Below are 12,511 nucleotides of genomic sequence, written 5' to 3' on the forward strand. Positions count from 1 at the left end.
GGGCAAAACCCATGAGTTTCTTGAAATTCAGGTCCAACCGGCTTGGCCACAGTAGCTTCACCAGTGAGGCTGATGGCTTTTTATTTTAACTGTATCCCTACATGAAACACAGTTGCAAAATTTTAAAAAAGAAAAAGAAATTTCAAAAAATACCACCACAATTTTCTTTCCAAACTGGGGCAAGTCACTGTGGAAAAACACTCTGTTAACAGCATGAGTCTCTTGTTCTGTGGCCACATCTGCACAATTTTGTCATGTAATTAGACCTTGGCTCTGGCCAGTGAGGGATCTGTTAGCTAAAAGTTCTTCAGACAAAAGGAAGCTTTAGTGCATAAATTAATGCAAATCAAGCGTGGGCACTTCCCTCCCTTGATGCTGAGAGCTGTTATGTTCTCTGTGTTGCTGCAAGAAATGAATGCTCTGCTGGAGCCTGGGGACCATAAGCTGATGAGAGGGGAGACGAGGGCAAGGCAGAAGACAAGATCCAGGACCTCAGCTTTACAGCCAGCATGAGAAAGACGTACTCAGAAAATAGTCAGCTTTTTGGACTGGTATCGAAACCACGCAGTGTGTTCACTTCAGATTCACTTGTAGGTAACACAGAATTCAAATGCTCGCCACTGAAAATGCCTTCTTCAGGTATGTCAGGAACTGAACATGCCTTGACAAAACAAAATGGGGATGGCTCAAATCTCCTTAGCAGCACAGCAAATTTCAGCTCCAAAACCCCAACAAGTCCCAACTGGAATACACTGCACCTCTGCAGAGGTGAGCAGTGTTGATGAGTCTCAGCTGCTGCAATGGCACTGGCTGCTACTGGTGCACTGGAGATCTGCTGTCCAGGCTCCCACATCAGGTTTTCACTGCAGCTGCACCAGGGACACACAGTCTGGAGTGGTTTTCCGGTCCCAGAAGAGTGTTGCAAAAAAGTGAACATATTCCAAAGCACACAGTGCAAGTCCTGTTCCTTAAATTGTTCACTTAAATAATTAGTCCAGGTCTGGCAATTGTAGAGCAGCTCAAATGGGATTATTTTTGTAGGTTGGTTTTTATTTTGAGAGAGTTTACACAAGTAAACCACTGTTTCTACTCTCCTTTTCCCTGTTTCACCCCCAAATGTCCTTTCACCTCCCATCCCTACCTTAAAAAAGAGCTGGTGCCAGTCTGAGAGGGAGTTTCCTACCCAAAACCCAAGCCAGATCTGTGCCAGTGCTCAGACAGGTTCACGGGCTCACCCAGCTCCATGAACAATGCTGTAGCTGGAAGAAAGTGCCAAGTATCCCAGAAAATTGGCTTCATGGTATTCCTTTCATGTCAGTGCTAGGCAGGATTTATTTCTTTGTTTATTTTCTTCACTGCTGCTTGGGGGATATTTACACTTTGCTAGGCTTACATTGCTGGTCAGGAAAAGGACTCCAACAGGAATTTGATGTCCCACAGTTTCTTATCTGCAACTCTAATCCAGCTTGTATTAATAAAGGTTGAAGATTATTTAGGGCCTCCAGTCTGCTGGCCAGTTACAGAGGGGATGGGAAATTCAAGATGGACTTACAGGAAAACGTAACACATGCAATTAGTGATTTTACTAATATTCTCATATACTTAATCTAATAAACACAGCACATGCTGTAATGCATACATGGCCCTGGTTACTTACGTTCTCCATCAACAGTTTGCGTAAACAAATCCCAGCTGTTCGACTGCCTTTTCTTGGATTCCTGATATTTTCCCAATTTTACCCTGGAAATACAGAGAAAATAAACACTTTGTAATGATGCTTTTGGCAGCAGCCTTCACCCATTTACTAGTGTGAAGCTCCCGTAGACTCCTGTCACTTGACATTTCACACTCCACTCTCTGAGGCACCCAGAGGCTTGGGTGCCTGGGAGCACAGTGGTGCAGCGGCTGAGGCAAGCAGCCAGGCAAGGCCCCAGGGAAAGGTGTTCCCAGCAAGCCTACAGGCAAATGTGACATGATCCTACATGGCTGAGGGGGAGCATCGGCATCTCCCTCCCACCCCTGTCCATTCACTCACACCTCCAGCAAACAATACCTCAGCCGAGAGCCTGTGGCTGCAGAGTCCCCGTGGTGCGCACTGAGCCATGCCCAGGAGAGCTGCACTGCTCCCCATGAGGCTCTTCCCACCTGGGTCCCCATCAGCCCTAGAAGTTACATGCCCGGTGAGTCTCCAGAGAGGAGAGCAGCTCCTGGGAGCTCTGCCTCCTGAAGGTCAGGATGGGCTCTTGGCTTTCAGAATTAGTCATTTGATTAGAGCAAACAGGTTTGGAAAGTTGTTCAGGAGGTTTTCTAGTGCATTCCTACTCCAAAGCAATCACTGCACACGAGGCACACTGATGCATGTTTGCTCAAACTTTCCCAAAAATCCTCCACTGATAATCTTGCAACCTCCCAAGGCTTAATTATTTATTAAGGGTACTCCTTGGTCAGTCTTAGCCTGCTGCAGTACTCATCCATTATTCTTTGTCTCAGGCAGACAGAGCCCTGGCCATTCCATTCCACCTTGCAGCAGTATTCTGGACTGTTGCAGGCTCTCATCCTGTCCCTCTCCTGCAGCAGCTGTGATTTGTTTGCAGTGCGTGGGGACTTGCGAACCTTCTCACTCCCTGCAGGCCTCACGTGACTGCGCTCCTACTGTGATATGGTTTCTAAGTCCCTGGAGCAATGCCTACCTCCCCAACACATTCCTCCCCTACCTCCCCTACATCTCCCCCTTGAACAGGAGTTCTGTACAGCCACCTTCTTCACCCCTTACAGTTGCCACCCAGCCTGGCTCTACATGGCATGGAGGGAGCCCAGTGAGGAAGAAGACAGAAAAACCTGGGGTAGACTTTGTCCCCTGAGCTCCCTGCATTGTCCTTCCCACATCCTCCCATGGTAAGCACTGGCTGTAGACCCCTGACTGAACTGCTATTCCCACGACTCCCTCTCTGCTATCCTCCCACATCTCGGTTACACGGTCCCAGCTCTCATGCTCGTTATGCACAGGTCATGTTTTCCAGTCTGCTGACTGTTTTTTTTGCTTTCTATTGGACTCTATCCAATTGGGCCACATCCTTCTGGAAGTTCAGTGCCCTCAGCTCAGCAGAGCAGCCCCACTCTGGGCTCACACTTGCTGAGAAGAAAATTCACTCCATTTGTCTTGCAGGCTGTAATTTGGTTGGTATTTCTCAGCATGGAGATGACCTGACGCTGCTGACTCATGCATTGCCTTTGATCTTTTATGACCCCCAGACCCTTCTCTGCAGAGTGATGTCAATGCAAGTATTTTTCTTCATGCAGCTGCTTATTTCTGCAGAAAGTGGGAGCTCATCCTTGTCTCTGCAGAATTGCATCCTATTTTTCTCAAACTATTTCTCCAATTTGACAAGACCATTTGTCAAGCTCAAGCGGTATCTTCCAAAGTACTTGCAGCCTATTGCAGTTTGCTATGGCTTGCAAAGTTAATAAGCTTGTTATTTATTTTATAGACAACCATTAATAATGACCTGGCCCAGCATTTCCCTGCTAGTGAATTTCTTCCCAGAGGCCACCCTGTTCATTCTTCATGAAGTCTTTCTGTGGAAATTGGATTTGGTCAGGCAAGAGATAGGAGGAAACAAAGCTAAACTCAGATTATTATTCATTTCCCATCTGAGGGGAAAAAAAGTAGCACATAATGCATATCATCTACTTCATTTAGCAGTCAGAGCCAGTAGCAAGTCACAAATGTGTGTCCCTGTGCTGTGGGTGTGTCACACAGTCACCAAATCAAGATCACCTCCCATGTGCCAGCGTGCCCCAGAGAGGAGCTGAAAGATGGAAGGGGACGGTGCATGCAGTGGCTGGGGCAAAGATTATCAGCGAGCCTGGGGGAGACCACCAAAGCAGGACAGGGGTCAAAAGGCAAAAGCCATGGGACCATAAATGGGACCACAAAAAGAGAAAAGCTCTCTGGCTGCACCTTTGCTTGGCCAGCTGAGGACCTCACTTATATCCAGTCTGTCTGTTTCTCCTATCAACTCAAAAAGGTTGCCCAGCTCTCCCTGGTCCTCAGCAGTCATGGCCAGTCTCCTGCTTCGCTGCTGCGCTGAGCAGTGGCTCTCCTCACCCTGACAGCTGCTCTCAGATGAGACAGGAGCAGATGGCAGCAGTGGTTATGGAGGCTGCATTACCCTATGCTGCTGCAGTATAAACTCTCTCGTTTCCAAAGCTAGGAGCTACCCAGTGACTGCTCTTTCTGTAGGCTCAAGATTGACATGCACACCCTCTGCAGCCGCTTTCTGCTGGTTCTGTTCCCGCATGCTCAGGACAAAGGAGCTCAGCAGCACAGCCCTGTGCCTGCTGTGCCCATGGAGGCTCCTGGGCTCACAGAAGGATTGTTCCTCCTGTGGATATACCGAGGGATTTGCAATGACAGTAAAGAACCCCTCCTTTTCTGTGATCTACCTCCTGCCCTTGTACTTGCAATACCCTGTCTCACAAGGAGAATTCATTTGTGATTGAGGCATTTTTCTTGTGTGGTGTTTTGAGGTTTTATTCTTCCTGTCTGTTTGCAATCAGCAAATGGGCCCTTGGAGTATAACAGCTACAAGAATATCTGAAACTTGGTTTTCAGACTGGAGGGATGTTATTAAAGAAGAATTTTGAGGCTTTGAAAACAAGAATAATGGGGATTTAACTATTCAAATGTCCAAAGTTCCCAGACAACAGAGAAAATACCAGAAGGAAGTGCAAAGGAAGAGCTCAAAAGGATAAATCTGTGTGGTTTAGGAAAGAGAAGGGATGAGATAATGTCTGGAAATTGATTAAAGTAGAGAAGTGACTGTGTAAACTGGGAGGAAGAACATAAATCAGGCAAGAAATGTGTTCAGAATTAACTCAGAGGACAAGACCAGAGAAGAATTTTGCTGTCACAGTTATGGCAGTAACACTGTCATAAAACACTAGTTTTACACCAGTTCGGTCCCAAACAACATCTGAGCAGACGTGGCTTTTTCACAGAACTTGAGCGCCCTGGTCAAAGGAGGGACAACTTCAAAGGAAGATAAAGTTTCTGAAGGTCATATCCAGTCAAGTTTTGAAGATTTCTTTTTCTCCACAAAAAATCCTTTTGTCAAATTTGTATATTTTCACTCTTCAAAGTGAGCAAGAGCTGGCAGCAGTACATCATGCCAGGATAGCTATGGCTTTGCTTGGTATGAAATACCAACAAAACTGATAAAGTTCCCAGGGCTCACCACCTGGAAGGAATTTCTTGGCAGATTTCACACACAAAGAGAAGTACTTAATTCTCAGTTAATTTTAATTCACTTTTGCATCCCCCATCCTCTCTTCAGATCTTCAGAAAAACTCTCCTAGTGTTCTCTCCAGGCTGGCTGTGGGGCACCACCACAGCTGCAGGATGCCCATCTCTCTCTGCATCTCAGGGCTAAGACAATGCTGTAGGTCTCTGTTGCCAGGTCCTCAGGAGTGCTCAGAGTAGTTCCTGGCTCTCTATTCCTCTTGCTCACTGAAAAACCACGGATACAGACCCTGCACAGGGTCCTTCTCCATTCTTCCTACCCAAGAGCAATCTTCAAAGGAAACCTATGGGCTTGTGGACTGACTGACTGCAGGAGTGGCCTGAAGGTTATGGTGCTGGAAGTCCAGGACCAGGAAACGCAAGTTATTAAGTTGTACTTGGGGAAGGGTAAAAGAAGATTGTCAATGTTAAACCATAAGGTAAAGGAGGCTGCAGGAGACAGTGAGTGCTATTATTGTGGTCAGACGGAAAAAATAGAAGTAACATATCTGGTAGTAGATTGCATGTGAAAACGTGGCAGACAAAAAGCACTTTGAGGAACAAATGGCAAAGGGAATTAACACTATCAATGTTTCTTCACATCAAAGATTCAGGACCCCATCAGAAAATCTGTTGGACCAGCTGATATTATAATAGATCATAGCAGATATGGCCATTTTTTAATTATTTATTTGCTCAGTGCTCATAGTGGAAGAAACTTTGTGTTCAGATGGCTCCAGCCATTCTTGGGGGTTAGGGTTCTTAACAAAGATTAGGTAGAACTCAAAATTACTTCAGAAGAGATATTTAAAAAGTCACAGAGTGAATAGCAGTGAACTACTGAAGCTGATACTAAGTACCCTGGAGGTCTAAACTGGAAGAGCTAAGATCATAGCAGTGATGAATAATGTGTCATTTAAAATTACTGGAAAGTTAAACAGAGGCAAACGAGGTCAATTTTAAAAATTTGCTCCAAAGGTGATCTGCCTAACTACAGGCCTCTTATTCCAGCTTAGATACTGCAGTGGGGTCTGCCAATCTGTGCTGCATCTATGTGCTGTGGCAAAGTCTTTGTGGGGAAACTGCAGGGGTGGCTTCTGTGAGAAGATGCCAGGGGCTGCACCCATGTCAGACAGAGCCAATGCCAGCCAGCCCCCGGAATTACTTAGCAAAGCTGAGCCCATCAGTGATGCTGGTGGCACCTCTCTGATAACGTATTTAAGAAAGGGTAAAAATCCTGCACAGCAGCTGGAGAGAGGAGTAAACATATGTGAGAGGAACAGAGCCCATGGAGGTCCATGGGGGAGCAGAGACCTTTTGAGCCACTGCATCTGTTTTTAAACTGACATGACAGCAACAGGAGTACAATGTCAGTCAGTGTCAAAGGCTGACTGATGCCCTTGGCAGCACCAGAGAATTCTTGATACTAGGTCTTTTATCAAAAAAACCTATCTTTAGTTTACAGATGTGGGACGAATTTAACTGGTTTTATCTCCAATGACATTACAAAGGCCATTGCAAGAATGTTTTCAGCCCACACACAACATAAAGTTACTGTTTCTCACCACCATCTAAGAAGGTTTATGTTGCTGGAGAAGGTCAGCGGAGAACACAGCTCCTGAAGAGTCCCACCATCTTATAAATGGGCAGTAAATAACAAAATCTCTTCTGCCCTAGGGAAAGGGGAATCCACCTAACCTGAACTTAGGTATCTACAATGTCAGTGTGTACATGCAATGTCAATAAGGCTACTGCAAGCACTTCATTCTTTAATCTTGATGTTTTGGCTCTGTGATTACATTTTACTGTTCTGCCGATTTCTGATGATTTTGAACGCCTGAACTGTTTTCAAGTATTTTGTCTTCGTTGTAACTCTCTGTTCTTTTTCTTTGCCATAGGGTGGAGGACTTAACTTGTCAAAAAAAATACAGACATTTCCTTTTGGTTTATATGTTTGCAAAATTACAGAACTGATCTTTGCTCTCCACTGGCCATCTTGTCTTCAGTTGCTGAGTCTAATGCTCTCCTGTCTTCCAATAGCTTGTTCAAAAGAAGAGAGGACATGTCACATATGACCCTACTGCTAGCTTCCATAGCTTGCCAGCAGAGACGTTGCCAGACTCACTGAGTTCAAACTCCAGCTTTCCAAAGTTACATAATTGAAAATCCACCCATCCTAAGCTTGCCAGCTGGTACTTTTCCTGCCTAACTAGAAACCTGCAGGTTAACTGAAGAGAAAAAGAAGCAGTGGGTGAAGAGCAAGAGCTTTCCCAGATGATAAAATGTTAATTAGCAGGGATGTTAGAGACATCACTGGATGCTCAGGGTATCAGCAGGTCTACCCAAAAGTACTCATTGGTCCTGCACTCCAGCAGCACAAATTCAGCTGCTGATACTGATCCCATCATTTCAATTTCAGTCCATTCCTTACTCCTAGAGCTGGGGAAGTTTTCTGGAGGGAAAGGGGTGAGAGAGAAGGGGAGGGAAAGTTCTTTGACCCACAAAGATTCATCACTCTGGAAGAGTTAATGAGAGAAAAGAGAGGGAAATACAAAGCTGAGATTAGTTCCTTGTTTGTTTTCTTGCTCTCCACCGTGAAGTTACAGAAATACATCCAGTGTTCGCTTTCTCCCACAGGCAGTTAATTACTTGTGTGAATAGTTTTCACTGCTTCCTGCTGGAATATCCCAGAACCACCAACCCAGTGTCACTGTCTCTGCCACCTCCTCCCCACACAGCCAAAAGGAACAACAAAAAATCAGCTGAGCGGGGTCTTTTTGCAACCAAGATCTCCTTTCTGCCACCTACAGTGGCAGGACTGCTGGGGCTGGAGCTCAGACTGTTAGACAGAGAGGAAACAGGAGATGTGTGAAAGCAGAAGACTGAGAAAACAGGCCCTGTCAGTAAGAGGGACTCAAACAGAGAAAGATTTAGCTCTGTGAATATAACTACAAACTGTGAAACATCTCACTTTTTTTGGCTTTAGTCATCTTGGGGTTTCGTCACTGCTTTTCTTTAAGATTCTTGTACAGGTCTAGGTATCGCTGACACTGCTCAACCCTAACTTTCCACATATCCTGAAAGCTTCATCATGCAGCCAACATGGTTAATGGAGAGGGTTGATAATATCACTCATTCACAGCTCTTCACTGAACACAGAACCTGGCAACAGCCCATTGCTCTTGCTTGTGTCTGCAGCCACTCTAATGAAGAAATCCAGTCTAGACCTCAAGCTTAGAAAGTTCTATGTCACCAGGAGTGGCAAAATATCCATGAGCTATCCATTCTCCTGACCAGAACCCTGACCACACAGCCCTTCATCCGTGTTGTTTTCTTTCTGACACGTTCCTGCTGTCTACAAGATACAATAACATAGTAGGACATCTTTGTCTTCATTGTCTCCTGTGGGGTGCTGTGAGCACCTGAGGACCTTTACAATTCTACCCAAGGGGTAACATCAGAGGGTTTCAGCTGAAAGCACCACTTCCCCCTTCACCTGCACTAAGTGGCTCTTACAGAAGTAGGCCATTCCATTCTTCAGTAATTAAAGCCTGGAATAACTTTCTCCCTATTTTGGCTGTGCTTACAGTGCTGGTATATACTGATATATATATGTGTATATATATATATACTTATGTATTATACTGCTAATATATGCTGCTATACTGTAGTATAGACCTCACAGGACAACTCTCCATGGTGACATCATCACTGACTCTTCAATGGACTGGGAGCAGCTCCTCCTACTCTGAAATTACTCACAGGATACCCTTGATATTGCTGTCAGCAGAGGTTTCTTCTCTGGCTAATCCCTTTGGAGGAACAAGGAATGAAACAGGAAGTCACATCTGAGAAAGGCACAATAGCAGAAGTAGGGTCTGCTTCTGCTGGACACTCCCGCCCTCTCTGGATGCTCACACCTCCTAAAGATACATCTGGGCAGCTGGGAGCTGCACAGCTCCATGGGATGATGCAACCACATGAAGTTTTGCTCCCACTCCCCCGCCCCCAGTACAAGATGCAAGTAAACTGAAGTGAGTTCAGCAAGGGCCACACGAGGCGGGTGGCAGCAGGAGCACCCATCCTATGAGGTGGACACACTTCATTTAGTCACCTACACTTAATGCCCGTCCCAGAGGAAAATGCAACGGCTTCCAGTGCAGGCACTTTCCTCAGCCTCAGTGAGATGGTGAGGAGAGAAGGAAAGCAAGGAGGAAACAAGTGAGGACTTCTACACAGTGAAGGACTGAGACTGCTTCATCTCAAGCTTTCCCTCAGCCCCTGAGAGGTTTCTTCCCCTTCCAGTCCTTCACTTCTCCTCCCACCCCTCTCTCTGTTCAACACCCTCCTTGCAGCATTGCCAGGACTCTCCTCCAAACCACCATCACCTTGGGGAATGATCCCAGCTCCACCTCCCTTTTCTCCCCTTGCATCCACAAGTTTTCACAGCGCTGTAAGTTCCCCAACCAGTGCATACCAGGAGGCCTCCCCACTGAGGGCAGGCAGTCAGCAGGAGCAGTACATAGCAACAATGAGCACTCCCTGGGAGCTTTGTTTACACTGCCAAAGACTCCCACCCACTCTCCTGGCCAATAAATTCCCCTGTGAGAGCACCTCCAGGCACTGAGCAGGTTCCCTGTGATGCAGCTGCTCATCCCAGCCATCCTCTGCCTGCTGGGCTCCTGCTGCCTCTGGGGCACTGAGTCACGGCAGTATGAGTCCATCCTCATGGTGCCAAATGGAGGTCCCTGGGGCTCTTGGGGGCACAAGCAATTTTGCCCCAGTGGCTACGCAAAGGGATTTGAATTGAAGGTAAGTTTTGACTTTTTCAGGGTGGGGAAAAAACCTGCTGTGGGACAATGTTATTTTGTTCTGGTCATAGCAGGGCTGGCCACAGCACCTTGCTCCATCACAGCAGTTTGTATTATATCTGCATCATGCAGACTTCTCAGCAAGAAATCTCTCCAGGCTCCCTGCCAGTAAGCGATTTCTTAGCAAAGGGGTCTCTTGGGTAAAAAAAATACCTGGGGTTTGTACAGCAGAGCCTGTTCCCAGGTGGCTGGGACAAGTCCCATCTGCCAGCACCCCAGCTCTGGGTATCACAGCACATGGTGAGAGGGTGGGCATGGCCTGGGACAGCAGCTGCCAAGTACTCCTGTGTCCAGAGCCCTTACTCCACCACTTGGAGAAAAACAAAGGTGGGCAACAGCAAAAAGGGCTTCCTGAGAAATGCCATGGAGCTGCCTCACAGCCCTGCTCAGCTGCACTGATGTTCTTGCTCTGTCCCCAAAGCCTCCTCCCCTCCCTCATCACGAGGGCTCGCCTCATCACCTCTTTTAAAAGGAGGACAGTGCTGACCTCTCCCATTTTCTTCCCCTCTTCTAAGGTCCAGCTCTACCAGGGGTTTTGGCTGTTTGGTGATGACACAGCTCTGAATGGCATCCGCCTGCTCTGCACAGACGGCACAGTCATTGAGTCCTCTGTGGGGTGGTGAGCAGCCTTCGCTTTCTCATCCTCCTTCAGGGCAGCAGCTTCTGGGAGCTTGAAGGGAAACCACTGCAATGGTTTCTCCATAGGCACCCCCACCCTCTGTGAAGGTGGCTCAACACCCTGCTTGAGGAGGTGGGTGAGTTCCCCTTGGCCACAAAGTGTCAAGGTTTCAGGGTAAAGGTCTGGTCCCGTGGAAAGGAAGAGTGCTTTGGAAAATTAAGGAAAGAGCATAAATTACAGACCTTAAACCTGTGCTTTCTCCTTTTCCTCAAATGCGTACTTTGGAAAGTACATTAAGTAACAGGGACAAAGCAAGCAGCTGAAATTGCCAAGGGGTTTCTGCAGGAACAGGGCAGCCTGGAGCTGGTGGTGGCTGGGCATCCAGGGGATAGTGGGGAAGGAGAGTGCAACTGGTGCTCCTAGAACCTGCCACCCCGGTGTAGGTCCCTTGTCCCAGGACTGCCAGGACCCCGGGCAGGTTGTGGTGTTGTTTGCAGCACAGCAGAGGCTGGACAAGCCTTGGCAAGTTGCTTTTTCCTCTGGCAGGTGGGGAAACTGGACTGAGGCCCAGCTCTGCTCCAGCAACCAGCTGGTTTCCTTCTCACTGCGCGTGGAAAGGTGGCAGCACCTGCGAGACAACACGGCAGTCAACAACGTGAGGTTTGCCTGCTCCAACGGGACACAGCTGGAGGGCTGGGGACTTTCGGGGGGTCACTACGGCCCATGGAGCAGCAACTGCACCTCTGGGGCCATCTGTGGGCTCCAAACAAAGGTGGAAGAACCCCAGGGGAAGTGGGATGACACAGCTCTCAATGACATGAGAGTCTTCTGCTGTCATTAAACCTGACTCCCCCACCCCATGCCAGCGTCTACAAAGCTGCACAGCATTAAACCTTGAATCTGTCCTTGCACAAAGAGCAGTGTACAATTTTTTTCTGTCCTATTTTGTCAAGGGTAGCCAGATCCCATGGCTACAGCACTTCATAAGAAGGGTCTTTGTGTTTATTGTGATTAAGCTTTGTAAAATTTATAACCTACAAAATTCCTGTGAGGGAGCACAGGAGATTCCCACACCTGTTGGTAAGGCAGGAGGTGGGACTATTAGGGCTGAACAGTGAAGTAAAAGAGGGATCATCTGCCCTGGCAGAAACTGTGGTTTCAAAGGAGAGGAAGGGGAACTCTTCATCCTATCTCCATTGTAATGGTTAGGATGTGGAGGGATCACTATCAGACATCCATCCATCCATCCATCCATCCATCCATCCATCCATCCATCCATCCATCCATCCACAAGTGAGTTCAAATATACCATGCAGCTTGTGGTCCCAGCTCCATGCCTCTCCTTCCAGCCTTCTCAGCACAGCACCTCAACATCTGCAGGTGCCCTGTGCAACAGAAGCACCCTGAGGATTTTTGTTCCAAAGACTGCAATAATTCACTTGTATTGCAGTTAGAAATGTACATAGGTACCTTTCCTGTACCCACCACCATCTCCTTCAGCATCCAAACCTCCTGCTTAGTTCTCCTCTGGAGCTCATCTTTTGTACCACTTCCTGAGGTTGTAGGCAACACCTTGTGAGTGAGGACTGTGGCCATAACAAGTGTTGGGACAGGGATCAGCCACAAACCCAGGTCTCACAGGGCGTTATGCAGGAACAGGTTGGTTGGAGAGCATTATGATGCACATGTGCAGGAAGGACTCGAGAAGGAAAGGAGCAAACAGCAAGGATTAGGAGAGTT

General features: G+C 47.3%; 1 protein-coding gene across 1 annotated transcript; it reads left to right on the plus strand.

Moving 5' to 3' along the window:
* Positions 1–1,394: 1,394 nt before the first annotated feature.
* LOC103612480 (vitelline membrane outer layer protein 1) lies at positions 1,395–11,686 on the plus strand. The gene is made up of 3 exons (XM_008630126.2): positions 1,395–10,093; positions 10,668–10,771; positions 11,318–11,686. The coding sequence occupies exons 1-3, from the start codon at positions 9,923–9,925 to the stop codon at positions 11,610–11,612; spliced, it is 570 nt and encodes a 189-aa protein (XP_008628348.1). The 5' UTR covers positions 1,395–9,922; the 3' UTR covers positions 11,613–11,686.
* Positions 11,687–12,511: the final 825 nt, after the last annotated feature.

This window comes from Corvus brachyrhynchos, unplaced genomic scaffold, assembly GCF_000691975.1.
Source record: "Corvus brachyrhynchos isolate BGI_N302 unplaced genomic scaffold, ASM69197v1 scaffold253, whole genome shotgun sequence".
Lineage (NCBI taxonomy): Eukaryota > Metazoa > Chordata > Aves > Passeriformes > Corvidae > Corvus > Corvus brachyrhynchos.